This window comes from Biomphalaria glabrata, chromosome 16 (assembly GCF_947242115.1).
Source record: "Biomphalaria glabrata chromosome 16, xgBioGlab47.1, whole genome shotgun sequence".
NCBI lineage: Eukaryota > Metazoa > Mollusca > Gastropoda > Planorbidae > Biomphalaria > Biomphalaria glabrata.
In genome coordinates, this window is record NC_074726.1 from 9,001,610 (window position 1) to 9,021,623 (window position 20,014).

A 20,014-nucleotide genomic window follows, 5' to 3' on the forward strand; every position below is an offset into this window, starting at 1 on the left:
TCCCCAGCAAACGTTAGGTACCCATTAAAGTTTGGTGGACTCAAGGGAGTCCTTAAAATCTCGCAAGTTACCATTATGTGTGACCGTTGTATTTGACCTTTTTGTTTTTATTTTGTGTGTCACATGATACCTACTTTTTCACCTTGTGACTGAAAAAAAACAACAACAGAAATATATATTGGCACATTTCTTATGATATCAACGACTTTAGTCTCATTTTGTATTTTGAACCAAATATTAGTAATAACTTTTGGTAGTCTCTACTCATCTTCATTTAAGAGATGTAAGATGCTCATGATAAGAAAACGATTAGTTAATGAAGTAATCGTAAACATCTTAGATGAGTCAAATAACAATCTAAGTGACAGACAGACAACACAAAGACATTGTATGAACTGCTGTTTTTGTTTGACACATTTTGGAAGTGCATTCGGCCTTGAAGATTATTACATCCTAGCCCTAAACCCGCTCAACGCTAGAGAGTGATGGCCGAGCGAAACACTGTGTTTTATTTCTCAAGATTAGATTTTTCGTTTAGTCTCAGAAGGCATTTTGACTATTTTGTTAACCTGAGGATTTGATTATCATTGCTGCTTTTTTCCCCAATGCAAACTGGCGTAAATAAAATTGTATTTTTCATATAAATGTATGTTTTGCACAGATGGACAATTGGAGCATGTTTTATAAGCCTTAAATGTATTATGATAGTATTATGCATTTAAAAATTATTATGTATTATGAACATTTATATAAATGAAAATTAAATGCACATTTTATTTATCTTATCATGATACTGGTTTATGTACAGTTGTGAAGTACTTTCTACATATATAGTGATATTATTTAAACTTTTATAGCAATATTTTTTTGTTTTATGAACAGAATTATAAACATTTTATTAGATTATAGATATAAGCTTGTAACACACATACTACAGCTGTTTCTTTTATTTTGTGTCTTTTTATATAACTCACTTTTTGTTTGCTACTCAATGGTAAGCTAAGATAGAGGGCTATATTATTACATTTGAAATCCTCTAGAAAAAAACAACTTAAGCTGAAGTTGAGATGTTTTCAAATTCAAACTTCAGAGTTATCAAACGTTCTACATGTTTCGGATGTTCCTTCAGAAGTGAAGATAATTACATTCTAGTCCAAACCTCCCGCAGGACGAAGAGGGATGGCAGCGGGCAGGGTTCAAACTCGGAACCTTTAAAACCCCGAACGACAGTCCAGAACGCGTACCGCTAGACCATGCAGCCATTGTGCTTTCAAATGTCAAGACACAGCAAAAGAATAGCTTAGTTTTCGATGTGCTCCTTCTCTCGACAACGCTTTGAAAGGTAAACCTTGCCTTCGTGTACATAGAGGCAAATAGATTCTGTACGAGACAGCGGGAGGACATGACACACAATAAGAGTCTTTGTTTAGTCATCTGTCTCCCTGTCTGATTTAGGCAACCGCTTCCAAGGGCACGATGGAAGAAAAAGAACTTGGGCTTATACGTCCTAGCATTTGGAACAATAAACTCGCTTTTATCTTTGTGTCTTCCTGACAGGCTTTGTGTGTGTCTTTACATTGAGAGTGTTGTCAACAGGTGTGATGTAGTTTTGTAATCATAAGTGCAGTATTGTCTGCTTACATAAATACACTCACGTGTGTAATATATATGTATGTATATATATATATACAGAGAGAGAGAGAGAGAGAGAGAGAGAGAGAGATACATAGATAGATTCCCATATCAACACAAAAAGACACACAACATTGCACATACGTTGAACAAAGAGGACTTCACTGCACAACACATAGGATCACTCGTGCGCTATCTACACAATACCAGGCTGAATGACAAGGTTCGTGAACTTTAAAAAGCCCTTTAACCTATTACTTTGTTCCCGATGCTAAGACCACGGGCTTGCAACACGAACGTGCTTCAAGGGTTGACTAAACACATTCACAATATGTTATCATGCAAGTGTTCCTTGTCGTTTCGATTGATGTGTCTCTTAGTTAACTTCATAACATAACGACATCTTCTCTAGTCTGTGTTGACAAGACGCACACTGTGGTGATTCGTAGACAAAGTGGATTAATATACATTATGATTTCGTCAATTCTTTTATGATCATCTATAGTGCATCAATAAGGAATTTCTTCCATTCCGTAGAGTAGAAAAAAAGTAACACATTGAACCCAATAGGATAATAAAATTAAATAGGTCAATTTAAAGCCTCAAATGTTCGGAAGGCTTTTTTTAATCTAGTGAAATATCTCTAGACACTGATGACACACAAAAAAGAAGAGTTTGTTCCAAAAGTAGCATGCTTCGTACTGCTGTGAAGTTTATTTGTATTGGACGAATGTCAACATCCAGTCTATTTGCCCTCTATTGGTATCTAAGGCCATCTGAGTGTCTCGTATTGGATACATTTTGAATAATACCTTCAAACCAAGTATTTACATAACATCACCAGGTAAGAATCGTATCATTTGCTGCTGCTTTTTGGTTCTGTACATGTAATTATCTAAGCATGACCTTGCTTCTATTTCCGAAAATTTCCGAAAAAAAAAATCACTAAATAATAGTAGTATAGTTTTAGTTCTTCAAGGCCTACTTGCGTTGTATACTCCCAAAAATAATACCCGATTAAAGTGAAACCAATCGTTATAGAACACTGGCCTGCAAAGTCACATCCTGTGGGGCACTGTGGGCAGTTTAGACGAATAGCGACGTGGTAACATCTATATCGAATAGTCTCGAATTAGGGAAGCGTATGGTCATAGCTCAAAACCTGGTCACATGACATTCGTAGATTCTGACTTGTCAGATGAGCTCTAAACTTTACCTGAACCAAGTTCTCGGCAAAGATCTTTACTTTTAAAATTATATTTTCTAAGGTCTATCCAAAGAGAAAACTCCTAACACTGGTGCAGTCACGTGTTTGTCGCTCCAAACAGCTTGTATAAATAAACCGAGGAAGGCGTATACAATTCTTAATGCAGAAGTAGAAATGACACCAACAATCTCTTTGAAAACTACACTGAATATACATTTTTTTTTATAAACATACACATATTCAAGATGAAAGTCAAGGTATGTAGTAACAAATGGGAAATGAGAATTTAAACAAGATATAGCTCACTAATAATACACGACTCTTTTGTCTCACATCTTTTTTGTCTCAGGTCTCTTCCTGTTTCTTACCATTTCAACTTTCACAGTATTTATTAACTTGAACAAGAAAAGATTACCTCGTAAGCTCATCAGAATTTTTATCAGCGCGGTACCTGAGCGTTAAAGCGCTTGGCTTCTGAACCGGAGTCCGGGGTTCGAATCCTGGTTATGACTGGGATATTTAATTTTATAATCTTCGGGCGCCTCTGAGTCCACTCAGCTCTAATGGGTACCTGACATTAGTTGTGGAAAAGTAAAGGCGGTTGATCGTTGTGCTGGCCACATGACACCCTCGTTAACCGTAGGCCACAGAAACAGATGAACTTTACATCATCTGCTCTACAGACCGGTTTTGAGCCTCCACTAACAAACCATCCGCCTCTCCCTTTTCTCGTGGTTACATCAAAAACTCGCACACACACTCCATAATGCACATATATATACTCTCACAACTGCTCAAACACACACACACACACTTACTAAGGCTCTTTCACAAAGAATGTCCTTAAATACAGAACTCAATGCACTTGGCTTCTGGTCTGGTTTGAAATGTAATAAAGAGCATTTGAAGTATAATGTTGTATTATCTCCAGATTTTTACTTACTCTGCTACTCTCTCTCTCTCTCTCTCTCTCTCTCTCTCTCTCCCATGGGCGGCTAGTTTGATTCATACATAAAGCAAATATATCATACATTAAAAAACATACAAAAACACAACTCTCAGTGTGTCGTTTCAACACTCTCATAAACATTTTAAATATCCGAGTGTCAAACTTTGTTTATGAAAACGATTGAACTGCTCGTTATGTCTTCTTTTTTAAGTTAATTTTAATTATGATTTGTACTTTAAACTTTAAATACGGTGAAAGAAAACAAAACTTTTATTATCAACTGTTAACAGCGACATCCCTAAGATTGGTTATTGAGTTTACCAACCCAGAGCGGCTAACGTAATTAACAAGTTTGAGTCATCGCCACCTGCAATGTTCAATCAAAGAATAGAAAGAAATTAGACCACCACTCTCGATTTGAATTTTTGTAGGTAAATTAACCTACAACACATGGACTTTGGTATTCGGGTGATATAGACCGGTGGTAATTAAAAATGTTAGGGCTTGTTTAACAAGTTGTTCAGATTAATTGTGTTAAAAAGAGTTAGTAGTATGGGAGTTAGTTTCAATTTTAGAGCAAACTCCATGCGTTTCATTATCATTTATTGTATGAGTCAGTCTGACTTGACTTTTATTTACTAAGCTCATTTGAACTCTGTCTAGTAAAAAGTTTGTACACGCCATTTTCACTTCACTCTCTCTAAATTTCTCTCTCTCCCTCTCACTCTCTTTTTTCCTTACTTTTCTTCGTCATCATATTAATCATAATTAATGTATTCGCATGTCTTTCTACTTTAGCCACGTTGTTATTATGATAGAAGACAAAATTTGGAATTGAGTCCGGTGCTAGTCCACAATCTTCCTCCTCATCGTCACGTGTTTGTTTTTATTCTTATAAAGTTTTACTAACTTAACGGAGTCATCTGTACAGAATCATCGTATACAAAATCATCTTTATACTAGCATCTTAACGCAGCCATCTTTAAAGAATAAAGGCGTTGCAACCCTCCTTACATTCTTTATCTCACAGACTTATTGCTGAATCGTCACGATGTTAAGGAAATCATCTTTGTTTATACTACCAAGTTTCTTAAACTTCACTTTTGTGTGTATTCTAAGCAAATTAAAAACATCTAAACATAGATCACTTCCTGCAGTCAATCTGCAAAGCTTTGGGAACATAACTCTTCAGTAACTCTCATCCATAGACATAAATAAATATAGACTGGAAGTAGGAAGTTATTTTTATTTGGGGGGAGTCAATATGTTTTATGTACTATATCTATGTGAAAAAAAAATGGCGGCGATTGAGCTATAAATTCTAGGACTAACATTTCAGCCAATATATACCTTTGATCTTTAGTTTTGAAAAGTGCAAAACTGCCATATTCCCAATATTTTGTCTTTGTTTTATAATCATAGACATAGGCAAATATATATAGGTTTGTGATGTGGATCTACAAACTTATCTTTTCCCAAATATTTCCGATAATAATTTGTTCTTTATCGTCCAGTCTATATATATATATGTCTATGCTCTCATCCAACAAGTGTTTACTTGTAGGTATTCTCCCCTTGCCATGGGCATTTTTTTTTAAATACCTTTTTTCACTGAACAGTTCACCGGGTCAAACACAAAATGTATTAGAAGTTGAACGACCAATGACATCAAAGACTGACGTATGCAGTCTCGTTGATAGCGACGTCGACGTATCTGATTTTAAGAATAGAAGATCGGCTGGAATGTCTTGTCTGACAGGTCCTGGATCAATTCAGTCGAGAAATACATAAAGGGATGAATTTAAAAAGAGTTGTTCAACCAAAACAAATGTGTAAATAATTTCTTTTACGTAATGTAAGCACAAACTACCATTACAGTTTACAAAATTTAACATGTGAATATATATATAATATATATATATATATATATATTTACAAAATCGCCAACAATTATTTCTTCTACTGGCGCGGTGGCTAAGAGATATAGCGCTTGGCTTCCGAACCGGGGTCTGGAGTTCACATCCTGGTGAAGACTTGGATTTTTAATTTCGGAATCTTCGGGCGCCTCTGAGTCCAGCCAGCTCTTAGGGAAAAGTAAAGGCGGTTGGTCGTAGTGCTGGCCACATGGCGCCCTCGTTAACCGTAGGGCCACAGAAACAGATGAGCTTTACATCATCTACCTTATAGCCCACAAGATCTGAAAGGGGAACTTTTTTACTTTTTATTTCTTCTATAAAAGTTTCGAGATTAGTCTTAATGATCATTTAAACACGATTAACAATTCGCTTATACAGTCGAAACGGTTTAACCGGACCATACAAAGACTTAGTCGTTTTGGACCTAATAACCGGAAGTCCTATTAAACGGTTTCGACTTTATTTTTTTTTAAGTAGTCAATGGTAAAAATAATTTTATTAAAATGTTTAAGTTTCGACGGAACTGTTATCACTGAAAGTAGACGGGTCAAAGACGAGCAACTGGCACGAGAATCAAGAAAACTTTGGGTTTGTTAGCAATCCCTAGATATCGAATTGGAAAACCGAATCTAAATCTGCTGCCTTTCGGCTATACCAAAACTTGAAAAGGCTTTGGTAGTAAAGGTCGAAAAAAAAATCAGAAGCCGGCGCAACGCCATATAAGAAAGTGCGACACACTAATTCCAAACTTGATCGCTACCTGCCGATTCCATCAGATGTATGGAGATGATAAGAGGACTGCTGTGTGGGTGACATTTTTCCGACCTTAGCTGGTGTCCAGCCTTTCATTTCAGTTCTATGAACTACTATGAAGTGAATGTGATTGAAATAGGCCAAGTCATGTAATCTATCTATCTATCTATCTATCTATCTATCTATCTATCTATCTATCTATCTATCTATCTATCTATCTATCTATCTATCTATCTATCTATCTATCTATCTATCTATCTTTCTTTCTATCTATGTCTCTCTCTCTCTCTCTCTATCTATCTACCTCATTATCTTATAAGTATTGGCTAAATAAGGAGTCGCGGTGGTTGAGTGGTTACTCGCTTGGCTTCCGAACCTGAAGCCCTGGGTTTGAATCCCGATAATGACTGGGATTTTTAAATTTGGATTTTTAGGGCGCCCCAAAGTCCACCCTTCTCTAATGGGTACCTGATTTTAATTGGGGAAAGTAAAGGTGGTTGGTCGTTGTGATGGTCACATGACACCCTGTTAACCGTTGGCCAAGGAAACATCTACCCTATAGATTGAAAGGTCTGAAAGGTGAACTTTTAATGTCTGAGTCAGGTGGCTCAGGTAAAACAGCAAACTAGTTTGTGCGAATACACGGGGATACAGTGTTGACATGTCTTCCATTGTGGAAAACAAATAAATACCTTCACACATCTACCTATGTCAGGTGGTCGGAAAAAAAACAACACATAAATGTCGCCTTCTGTTGGAAACAATACAGTTTTGATAATAGGTCCTCCACAACCTGTTATCTTGAGATGTAGCTGTATAGCATAGCACTGCCTCTCTCACCCGTACCCTACAATAGAACCTTTCAATAAACTTTCTTGTATTGTTTTGTTATTGTTGTTGTTGTGTTTGCTCCCTTAAAAAACACACATTAACGTTTAACAAAAGAATATATCTATAAAATACACACACTCCAACATTTTTGTGTGTTTACTTTTTTTCTCATATTCACTTTAGTTAGGTCTTTGTTTGATAGTTAGTTTAATATTTCTTTGAGCTATCTTGTGATTATCTTGTTAGCTTTCTTCTGAAGTCCCTAGTATAACTTGTAAGTTTGAATTAAGGTAAGAAAAATTTTATTACTAACTTAAACTGGAGCCAAGGAGGGGCTGGCTGTCTTGGTATTTGTAGAAATAATTGTTGGGTGACACTTAATGAAATGCTTATGCCACTTGGAAAAGCACGAAGACCTGTATTGCACTGTATAAGGTTTTATATTAATCCCTATAATAATATCTTTTTTAAGTGGTGGTGCACTGGGGGGGGGGGGGCTGTGATTTTTATTCTCTTGTACAAAAGGTCGTTTACAGACTTTACAGTTTAATATTTCATCTCATCTCATCTCTGCCTGTGGTCCCTTCTGGGGCACTGGTCACCTATCAGCTTCCTCCAGGCGTCTCGGTTCAGGGCGAGTCTCTCTAACTGCCCCCAGGTCTTGGCCATCTGCTTGGATTCTGCTTCAAAATCGCGGAGCAATTTTTTCCTGAGCCGTCCCTCTTCCTCTTTCCCGGTTAGGCTTGCCTTGTTATGTTGGATGCGGGCTTGCAACTACTATCTACTTTTATCTACAGGCTATCTACTTCAATGGGCTGGTGCTTTGTTCTTGGCCACAGCTTCTCATTCGAGATCTTCTCTGGTCTGAGGATCATAGTAATCTAACCTTGTAAAAAAATAAACACATGATTTATTTGCACTATAGATTATTTATTCTGGTATTTCACATAGAAAACCTACTTTGTCATACGGATAGAAAGAGCACGAGTTATCAATTAATTTACCATTTAGAAGATAAGCCAGACAGTTTTCACCTCGACCTCCATTTGGTTCACCACCGTTCCAGTCTAAATATTTGACTCTGGTGTTACTGTGTTTGTACTTCCATACCCCCTCCTGCTCTTCGTCTGTCCCACCAACATAAACAATATTAAATAAAGTATTGTTCCTAATATAATCATAAATTATGTTCAACTCTCTGTCGGAATCAATTTCTGCTAGATACCCACCAAAAAACTCACAGAAAGACTCAGCCTCCGTCACCTTGAAGAAGTACTCTCTGTTTGTTAGCCAGTAGCGACGACCGTCGATGAGATGGGAAGGATAAAAAATTGCGTACTTTAAAGCCGACAAAGTCTTGCTGTTAAAAGTGTATACTTTATTCTGAAAGAGAGTTATATCCTCACTCTGCTTTTCGAGTGTTTTATCCATATTGACGACGTTTTGATTGGTTGATTTTAAGTCCGCCTGGAGCTGCTCCACGAGATCTGTTAGTTTTTTAAATGCATCTACCACCTGTTCATTTCTAGGAAACGAACCAGACGCCAAAGAAGTGCTGAAGGTAGAAGCGGGTTTGCCCAATGGATTTATTCCATTCGCTTCGCACCTGTACACACCAACTCTGTTCTCTTGCGGGTATTTCCAAACAATGCGCAGCATTGATTCCGCTGTGTTATTTATAGAGCCAAAGATTTCCGTATCTGAACTATTTGCTACATTTCCGTAGACACGAGAGTCGAAGCTGTTGATGGTGACTAGATCTGTGTACTCAGGTTCTTTGGTACTTGGGGAAAAGTATAAGGACAGAGACATCAGAAAGGTCAGGGTCGAATTTTTGTCACGCCTGTAAAGGCATTCGACTTTAAGACTTCTGGTCAGCCCTATTTGGAATTCTGCAGGTTCTATATTAGTTATTAAATCTGGAAAAAAAAAGATATATATTATTATTTTTGTTTCTTTTACAATATGTATTGTAGTGACCTAGCTTAGGGTTAGAGATTATGTTCATTTTGTAAATAAATATATTGTGCAGTGTTTTTAGCATCGGTAAAAAAGAAGTGACGCAGTCAAATATACGAATGACGTTGCAGAATACGGGTACACGATAGAAGAATAGGGCTAGGGCTTGTAGAAAGAAGGATATTGATGAGACTCATAAGTAAATGACGGAGAGAGAGACAAGACGATCGTCTCCATCTAAAATAAACATCGGTTCAATTATTTATCAGTTCTATTAAGTATGTCATAGTTAAGTGTGGTGTCCCTAGGATATTTTGGAACTCGTGTTTAAGTGAAGTAGTGTTAGAGTTAGACAACACACAACATACAAGCAAGTACAGTGTCCGGTATCGGCGATTCTTCTTTGCGCGATCACACGGAGAGACATTGTTGCTTCGTATTCGTAACGCAAAGTTCTAACAGTGACTCGAGATGGTCAGGAGAACTGGACCAATAATGTCAATGCAATACAGGTCCCACAAATCTTAAAACATCTTAGAATGCTATGGCAGCGTGTAGACGAGGTGGTATGTAATGAACATAAACAACATTATAACAACATTATAACAACATTACAACAACATTATAACAACATTATAACGAGATTATAACAACATTATAACAACATTATAACAACATTATAACAAGACTAATAGATCCCTCTTGTCAATTTTAATTTAGCGTGATACGCACCAATTTCCTTTCTCATGCCCACTTTCGTTTCGGACATGCGTTTTACTTTACCTCTCTGAGGTCAAAAGGTACTAGAAGCTGCAGGTGATCACTCCAGACGTCCTTAAATACGTCTGCTCTACTTTGTGCGACTATGTCCGCGGTCACAAGAGTCAGGTCAGGTTTAGACTCCCCTCCGTGACCCGTATATGCGAACGTAGGTGGGAACTCGCATTTCTTTAACACAGCGGTTCTCAACCTTTTAGGCTCGGCGACCCCTTTTTTACAATCCCCCACTCTGCTGAACAACCCCAAGCTTGGCGTTGAAATTTCTAGGTCGAGGAGAATATCCATCCTCGGAGGGTTATAAACGTTCGTGCAGACCAACTTTTAACCCCTTTTGTATACCTCCATCGTCAGCGTATCGGTTCTTCTAGGCCGTTTGGAAGCTTTTTCCACGACATAATCAAGTAGTGGATTTCTGACAAATGTGACTAACTCCTGGCATTTTTCGCAAGAGCACTGGAAAGCCGAAAACTCTGAGAGCAACAGAGACATTGCTTATGGGCGTACCAGCTTCCTGTCTCATTACCACATCGGCCTCGTACTTAGCACACAACCTCTCGGTATCAGGCCGCTTGAACACCGAAGCTGCCTGTTGACGTTCAGTTGTATATCCTTAAGCTGTTGAGTTGCACCTAGGTCCCCTTTTCCTTGTTTCGTGGTGCCGCCACAGTCGGTTGGTTGAGGGTCACAACTCCCTCGTCTGTGGTTGATCCGCCTCTCACGAGTGGAGGTTGTACCACGTTAGCCGCTGCTTCAGACGTTTGCAGCTTTTCCAGAGGCCGCCACGAAGATGCTGAGACCAACAAAGACACATACATTACTAGAGCAAGTGATACTGGGATGGCTCCCTGGCGTTACGTTTGTAGTCATGTCATAAATCATTTTAAGTGACAGCGAAACAGATACTTGTTTTAAGGGGGGAGGTATCCCTAGAGAAAATCGAGTTTTAGGTCTAGGATATCGATTTTTAACTAATAACATAATTAAGTAGATCAATCATTTTTCTTTACATTACTATCATTTTTATTGCTTAAATCTGTCTCTAAAACATGTTTTTTTAAATGTTTTTGTAAGGGCTATAAGACAAAATCTTAATAAAATTTATACTTTAAACTCATTTTTCTCAAAATGTTAGTTTTTGCACATGTCATTGTGCCTTACTAGGAATTTCTCCTAAACTACTTGATAGATTTTATTGAAATTTGAAACACTTCTTAAGGACATCATTAACTTAACTCGTACAATGATTTGTTTTCAATATTTTATTTACTTTTATTTATCCTGTTTTTTTAGGTCTAAAAAATACTAAAAATTCAAAAATTTGTAAAAAATTTAACATACTTAAATCTGTAATTCTGATGTTGTACCAATTTAGAGGATCCTTTTTTCTTATCTTTTAATTCAATTTCATGTATTTCTGATCAATAGTTTTTACAAAATTCAGAGTTTTAATTTGTATACAATAAACAATATGGCCGCTGTTACCATGGCAACCATCATTAAAAAAACTTTTTTTTAGCATTATTTATTTTAGAATATCATTATATAACAAATTTCAAAGGCCTAGCTTTAGAAATGACAAAAATAAGATTTTCAGGGATACCTCCCCTTAATAAATTTTTTTAGAAAATATTGATTGACATCATGGTCAAAATCAGCTCATATCGCACAGGTGGGATACCAATTTTACTAAAATACCCTACTCTTGTAATTAAACACCAGAAAAACTTTTTAGGCCTTAAAAGGGGCAACAAAAAAAAAAACTCGGTATCTGTAAGTACTGTGGTTAACTTTCATTCGAGCTATATGGATTTAGTATTTAAAATACACTGTGTTTCTAGTTATGGGTCTTCTGTTTCTGTGGCCTACCGTTAACGAGGGTGTCATGTGACTAGCACAACAACCAACCGCCATTACTTTTCCCCAACAAATGTCAGGTACCTATTACCCTTTACTCAGTAAAGATCCCAGTCTTCACCAGGATTTAAACCCTGTAAGGAATCCAAGCGCTTTACCACTCAGCCTAAGCGCCTCTTATAAGATAAGATGTATCTAAAATAGTTACCCGCTCTAAGGAATGTCCAAAGCACTATTAAAAGCAAAACAGTGTCTAGTGTACGTGATGTGTACATTGTATCGTTTAGTTTATTGAACAACGCAATATTCACAACGTACACAATGCGAGCTTAAATAAAGGATACACGTAGATGTAAAGGCATAAACGCTACCCTAAGTGTTGTAACATCTTTACTTATACCCTCTCGAGATCTAAGTTGGAGCGACCATTAATGGGAACAGTCTTTAGATTTAGAATTGGCAGTTATCCATTCCTACAGAAATAATATCTGGAAAATGACATTTGAAAGTTTGCACAAGGAAACGCCTATGCACATTTCTATTTTAGGCAAAATTATATTGATGATTATTAGGTGGATTCTTTAAGAGTAAAAACATTTAGTAACATATACGTTTTAACATGTAACACGCTGTATCCTATGTAACAGATGGCAAACCTATCTTGTTTTCACACGCTGAAAATTTCCCTCTGGTAAGAGTGTGAAATATTCAATAAGAGACAATTGATTTATAAACCAATTCTCTATCCAGACCAAATTGTCCACAAAATGTATGACGATATCTGCATATATTTAGCATTAGTGTTACGTGGACTGCACACCAACTGAAAAAGTTTTAAAAATGGTTTATGAATATTGCATACTAGCTGTAGACCTCACATCGGCTAAACCCATTGATTTGTTTCCAGGCTTTATATTGTTTATTATGGCCGGAACACCCTCTACTCTCATTTTCCAAAATTATAATAAATGGGCCACATTTTAACGTTCAACTTTACATACATTGTTAGCCCTTGAATTAGTGTTTCTGTTACAATGAAAATTTACGGTCCGCTTTCTCTTTCCTTTTTTCTCTTTATCTCTCTCTCACACTTTTCTTCGCTCTCTGGAACCCTCGTTTCTTTTTGTTTTGTTTTGTTTTTGTTTTTTAACCTGCTCTTGTAATTTTTTGACAGACTTCTGGCTTGATTTGGAAAGACCCGCTTCATAATGCGCCCCAGACACATCCAGACACACCCAGACACATTCTCACACTTATATTTTGGGCACGTTTATTCTATTAGCACTTTCCTTTGTCCGATACCCCCCCCTCCCCATCCCAGGCCAAAAACCAAAAGCTAGTTCTTCGTACACTCTATACATTTTCTTCGGCTTCTCAATTCAATCTATGTTATATTTCGTATGTGACAACCCTCCCCCCTCTTTTGGTTAGTTTTACATTTTTTTCAACCTTGAAGTTCAATGCAAGGAATGTTCGGTATTAAATACTGCATACATTACCTCATACCAACAATTTCAGGCCTAGAGAATTGAATTCATGCTCCAAAGGCCCAAATAAAATGTCACATTTCCGTTCTTATTTTGTACATTTATTTTGGTATTTTATTATCTAAATAAAAAGAAATATCAATTTGGTTTTATTTTTTTATTGAAATCGTTTATCTTACCACTTTTGAATGCAGCTAAATAACAATAGCTTTAGATTTATCTTTTCAGTGTTGTTTGGATTATTGGTTTTTTTTTGGACAATTTTACAAAGAACACTTCTTTGATCTTTCTCTCTCTTTCTCTCTCTCTCTCTCTCTCTCTCTCTCTCAGAAAACGAAAAAGACTCTAGATCTATCTTTTCAATGATATTAGGATTTTTTTTTATTTAGACCTCGTCTAAAATGAAGCGGGAAAGACATAAGGCGTATTAAAAATAAATAGACTTAGGGAAAATTTAAAAACTTTTTTTTTAAACGGAAATTTTCGTATATCTTTTTAAATAAATGCTTTTATGTGCAGATCAATGCACTCGGGCAAATATGGAAAATAAAATACAATGATTTGAAAGAAAGCTTGCTCTGGTCAGGTAGCGAATATGCCGAATCCTGTTATTGCCAAGTGCTTAGGAGGTAATAGAAACATGTGTACGAAATTTCATGCTATTCCGTACCACAGTTTAAGAATCTCTTGATCAATAAGTGAGTGTGATGGCATCACATTTTTAGTTTTTGGTATGTTAATTAAAAAAATTGACAGACATACAGACGGACAAATAACGTATAATCAACAGCTGGTTGACCCTATAGGTGTTGAAAATAAACATGCAATGAAAGTACTTGCCTTAACCATTATAAAACATATCGTTGTGAGCATCTACAACGAACGTACATAATGGACAAAGATTTATTTTAATTACTCAACTATAAGGGCTCACAATGTACTTTAATAAAAACGTTTCAATTACTCTATCAATTCGTTACGTCACTTAGTGTAAATGTGTAATAACCTTGACATTATGAAATAAATGATTTTAATGGTTTTCGCTAGCCAGAATCCTCAATATAGCATATACTACCACTGTATATCTAAATGAAAAAAAAGCCTTGTTATACACGTATATATATATATATATATATATATATATATATATATATATATATATATATATATATATATATATATATATATTATAAAGTAGAAAGTAAGGCGTATGTATGTATGTGCCGAATAGAAATCAAAACCGTTTGACCAATCTTGATAAAATTTGGCAGAAATGTTCCTTGGGTACTAACTTAGACCATAGTGTATGTATTGTAGCCCTAAAACAATCTTAAGACCCTCAAAAAAATAGTCGACCAACTCTATGAAAGTATAGTATCTTATAAATCTAGGCCATGTTTACAATGTTGACATGAGAAAAGATCGAAAGGAATTAGATCTAGATCTAATTTTAAGAACTACACTTTGCGCAGATAGTTTTTTTACTTTGACACACGAAAATACAAAACAAGGTTCATTGAATTCGTTATATAATAAAATTAACCTTCAAATGTGTGTTTCAAAAGCATTTTTTTACATAAATTTGTTCCTTATATCTGCGAATTCAGATTTCCTTACGAGCATTCTTTCATTAGACAAAACCGCAATGTTACACATCTTTGCATTCCTAGATCTAAAATTCTAATTCAACTCTAAGATGATATAACTTCTCTTCCCAAAGATAGTTTTATACTTTAACAAACTAATTATAGTCCATTCGTTTCATATTTTAATCAAATTGGATTTTCTAAAGCATTTTAATACATTTCGTACGCTTAAGCTGCTAAGCCGTGTTGAGATCTATTCATTCATGAATCGCCTACTAAAAATGGTCACGCAATGTGATTTAAAGCCATTGCATTATGTGCACCTTATTTATTTTAATTTTTTTATCATTATCAGTTACCATGAACGAAGAAGAGTTTGATGACATTGCAGAATTCAAGAAGACTCAAGCCCACAATGAAAACGTCAATTCACGTCGCATAGGACTCTGTTGTTTCCTGTTTAGTCTTGCTTTTGTCCTGCTGGTGGTCGGAGATGTTTACCCGTTTTGGACTTTACATCAGGGACGGAACTATCATTACGACCAGTACGCTTCTTACGGAGGCAATTCAGGTAACTCTAACAGTAGAGCCGGACTTACGACAGTGCAAGACTGGGCAGCAGGAGGGCAATGAAGGCCTCACATAAAGGGGCCTTCAAATCGCAAAAATATTTTTAAAATTAAAATAATAATAAAAACGAATATTAAATATAACAAAATAAAGAAAATTATGTTAAAAGGATTCTATTTCTTGACATATTAAATTTTTATTTTGAATTCTTTAATATTACTTATGGCTTGTAATATTAAACTTTAGAGGGTAAGACTCAATTAAAAAAATCTCGTTTAGAGTCCTCATTTACTTATACCTGGCACGATAGTAACTGAAATAAAAAGAGAACAGAGTACCTTGGGCAGGTCACCTAGAAAGAATATCAGACAACATATGAGCGAAAATTGTATACAGGCAAAAAAAAAAAGGCAGGCGACCCAAAGGCAGACCCCGAATGCGATGGAATGATGATGTGGCGGCAGATTTGTAACAGGAGATATCTGAATGAAGAGATGTGTTGAAGTAGGCCAGAGCCCTCCATAGGCTCTAGCGTCACTGGGATGGATGGATGGATGGATGGATGGCACAAGTGTCTAGTAAGCAGATAATATATGCCAAGAAGTGTGTAAAAAAAATAAATAAATAGGAGATTATGAGCTTCACATTTCCTATGTTCCCCAGTCTATGAGCTCATTTGCCAATCTTTGTATTTGGTGTACATCATTCTTTGACTCTCTTTTCTCTTAGTTGGCCTTCTCTTTGGCTTTGACTCTCTTTCTGTGGGTATATCTTTTAGTATCTCTCTCTTCTTTTGTCGCAATATATCTCTATTAGACTCCCGTCTCTCTAAATAGTTATCATACTTTCTCTCTCTCTCTCTGTCTCTTTATCTCTCAATCTGTTTCTATTTCCCTTCATATTCTTTACTTTCTATAGCCATTTGATTTTTTTTAACCGCCAAGATTTTACAACGGCTAGTCCGATTACCACAGCATTTTCAAGATTTTTTTTTAATATTTAATATTTTTTCCAAATAAATGGCTATACGATTATCCAGAATCGAATTTATTAATGCTTACTTTCTTGCTAAAATATATCTTATCAGTACAAAGAGTAGCAGTTTAGTACAGTTGATTTCCGGTGTGAGTCTTCCGCCTTTTTAAACTTTGTCCAAATTGGTTCATTATACTTTGTCCAAATTGGTTCATTACACTTTGTCCAAATTGGTTCATTACACTTTGTCCAAATTGGTTCATTACACTTTGTCCAAATTGGTTCATTACACTTTGTCCAAATTGGTTCATTACACTTTGTCCAAATTGGTTCATTACACTTTGTCCAAATTGGTTCATTACACTTTGTCCAAATTGGTTCATTATACTTTGTCAAAATTGGTTCATTACACTTTGTCCAAATTGGTTCATTACACTTTGTCCAAATTGGTTCATTACACTTTGTCCAAATTGGTTCATTACACTTTGTCCAGATTGGTTCATTACACTTTGTCCAAATTGGTTCATTACACTTTGTCCAAATTGGTTCATTACACTTTGTCCAAATTGGTTAATTACACTTTGTCCAAATTGGTTCATTACACTTTGTCCAAATTGGTTCATTACACTTTGTCCAAATTGGTTCATTACACTTTGTCCAAAACGACTTATAAGATAGTCAATAGCGCAAGAGCGCATTGAGGCTGGCTTGTTGAGGCCAATTTTATTTTTGTATGACAATTACTTATTAATGTGTAAGTAATGCAAACAATTAAAATATAGTAAGCTCTTATTGTAGTTGTATTCGGTGCATAGTAAGCAATACATATAAACTTAGAATCTGATAATTTTTGTCCAACGTTGGTAATTTATTAAGAGTTCTTAGTTAATCAGCTTCGCAATGTCTAATTATATTGGTGTGTTGCGAAATAATTTTTTTTTCCTTCTGTTACTTTATGCTTCTGGACACCACCAAGACTTTTCCAAACTTGTTGGCTACGTCACGATTGTGTCCCTTGTCCTTGGAGCTGCCAGCATACTCGTCAGCCTCGTCATGGTGTTTGGATCTTTCTACCCAGACATCAGAGAGTACCAGCACATTGCCTTCAGGATCAACGTAGCTATCGCTGCATTGGGAGGTAAGTTTTAAGTCAAAGAGTTCAATTGGCGAATGGGCCCAAATGAAATAGTTCCATGGGAGGTAAGTTTCAAATCAAAGAGTTCCTTTGGAGGTAAGTTTAAAATTAAAGAGTTCCATGGGAGATAAGTCCGAAATCAAAGAGTTGTAAGGGAGGTAAGCCCCAGATTAAAGAATTGTTTTTGGAAGTAATTATCAAGGATGAATTTTTCCCAGAGGCCAAGATTTAGAGATAGATTTTTCTTACATCTATTTTGTGAAACACAGATCTCTAAGCTCCACCTGGGTTTTTCCCATCATAACGAGATCGGAGGCCGAGCTCAAGAGGGGTTTCTATGTATATACATACTGTTCACCAGAATAGACATATGCTTTATTTTGTCTGGTATTTAGCATGATCCCTAAAAACATTTGTTTAGACTATCATGTAAACTGTATTTCTACTTTTTGTTTTTCACTTAGGTGTTCACGCCCTACATGCGTGTGTCATATTTTTGGTAGACGTCTACGCCATGAGTCCCAGCATACCACACAACACAGTGCCCGGTTGGTCATTCTATCTCGTATTCGCCAGCGGCCTCGTGGAGCTCATCGGCGGCTGGCTTTGCAGCACCCTGGAGTACCACTTCACCGAGATGGTGGAACATGTGGACCACGTGGACATCTTTCAGAATCACTGAATAGGTCAGCAACATGACATCTCAGCAAGACAAGGATAGCTCTGCTTAAAGAGTGAAATCTCTACATAAAATAACACATCTATAATTAAAAAAAACACTGAACACATGCTATAACGCAATACTTCGCAAATACTTTTCATTAGCCAATCTCCCTATTTTAATCACATATGAAGTAGCAACAGGTAAAGATGATTTTTTTGTCATTAAAGTTTTTACCTGGCTCCCAATTACATTCGAGTCCGGTTTATCGAACCACATCAGAACGCAACCGTTTTGGTCATATAACAAGTTGGCTCTTTTAACCGGATTCTATTGCAATTTAGGATTCTAACAAAATAACTTGCTGGTTTAATTAACCAGCTTCTTCTGTTTACGTTGAATTCCAATAAGTTGGTTTATTAAAATTTTCCATAATACTTAAATCCCATAATTTTTTTACATAATTCTCGAAATTGGTGTGAATAAGAGAAATCCAATTACCAACTGAGCACCATACACACACTGAAATCGTATGAGATAACAATAATTTAGATCCCATGATAATTGTATAACTTGAAACTCAAATAATGTTTAGATGTATTATATATGATGTAAATATGTAAAATATAGCTGTAAATGTTCTAATTATTTAAGGCATTTCATGTACACGCCAGGCTTCATATATTCTGGACTCTTAGTATCTCAAGACTTTTTAGAAACTCCTGTCGTTTTTTTTTAAATCCCATATAAATAATAAATGTGTAGTTTGCAGTCTATGCTTGGTTACTTATTCTTAACATTACAGTTATGAAGGAAACAAACTCTTGGTGGCAAGTTTTGTATTTAGACATTCTGATCCATATACTGGCATATGCAGTTGAACATAGAACTTTCTTAAATATATTGCGTATGTTTGTAAATAAGTGTACATTTCAGTAAATGTAAGATAATAAGATTCTTATGTTACATTTGTATTGCTTTGTGTTTTAAATATCAAAGTGATTTTGTTCTTCAGTTTCATTTCTAATATATATATATTAATTCCCGGAACTCCAGGCCCATAAACTCTTCCATTAATATGCATTTTAGAACCATTCGGGGGAGATCCAAACTTGTGGATATAATCTTTTTCTGTAGCACATCAGCCGTGACGGGGGAGATCCAAACTTGTGGATATAATATTTTTCTGTAGCACATCAGCCGTGAGACGACATCTGGGGAAAAAGCAGTTTGTAGATTATGACTCGTTGGTTGGGTCACCATCTGTCCCCACCCAAAAACCACTCTGTTTGTAGACTCCTTATCATTGCCAGGTTAGCTGACATAAAAGAGAGCACTTTGTTGCATGCGACCTCAGAACGAGATAGCCGGAGGTCACTCACAAATACACATTGGAGACCCCCAAAAAATCCGATGCCGAGGACAGACGCAGACGGCGAAAAAGAAAATCATTAATCGGCCTCCGGCGGACAATGGCTATGCTTGCCCTGGATGTGGCAAAATTTGTAGGTCACAGGGCTGCGTAATCACGGGAAATACTGCATTCCTCATTAATTTTTGGACTCGAAGTCAAGCTTTATTATTATTGCTAGGTATAGGGGGTATTCAAAACTAATTGTCAACAAGTGTTTTTAAAATATTTTAAAACTATATTCCTAACATAATCTGGTGCTTTTAAATTGATACATGTACCTTTTTTCAAACTTTTACATTGTTTCT

At 36.1% G+C, this 20,014-nt stretch overlaps 2 protein-coding genes across 3 annotated transcripts; one reads left to right on the forward strand and one right to left on the reverse strand.

The window, feature by feature from the left end:
• The first annotated feature begins 1,742 nt into the window (after positions 1-1,742).
• Positions 1,743-19,266, forward strand: LOC106078769 (uncharacterized). Of its 2 annotated transcripts, none has more exons than XM_056014121.1 (4): positions 1,743-2,476; positions 15,310-15,525; positions 17,476-17,637; positions 18,099-19,266. In XM_056014121.1, the coding sequence occupies exons 2-4, from the start codon at positions 15,315-15,317 to the stop codon at positions 18,314-18,316; spliced, it is 591 nt and encodes a 196-aa protein (XP_055870096.1). In that variant the 5' UTR covers positions 1,743-2,476; positions 15,310-15,314; the 3' UTR covers positions 18,317-19,266. The 2 variants fall into 2 exon arrangements, with proteins under 2 accessions (XP_055870096.1, XP_055870098.1); XM_056014123.1 differs by lacking the exon at positions 1,743-2,476 and adding an exon at positions 7,464-7,578.
• On the reverse strand, positions 8,064-12,247 carry LOC106078766 (uncharacterized). The gene is made up of 2 exons (XM_013239774.2): positions 12,090-12,247; positions 8,064-9,207 (listed from the first exon to the last, which is right to left on the reverse strand). The coding sequence occupies exons 1-2, from the start codon at positions 12,154-12,156 to the stop codon at positions 8,219-8,221; spliced, it is 1,056 nt and encodes a 351-aa protein (XP_013095228.2). The 5' UTR covers positions 12,157-12,247; the 3' UTR covers positions 8,064-8,218.
• Positions 19,267-20,014: the final 748 nt, after the last annotated feature.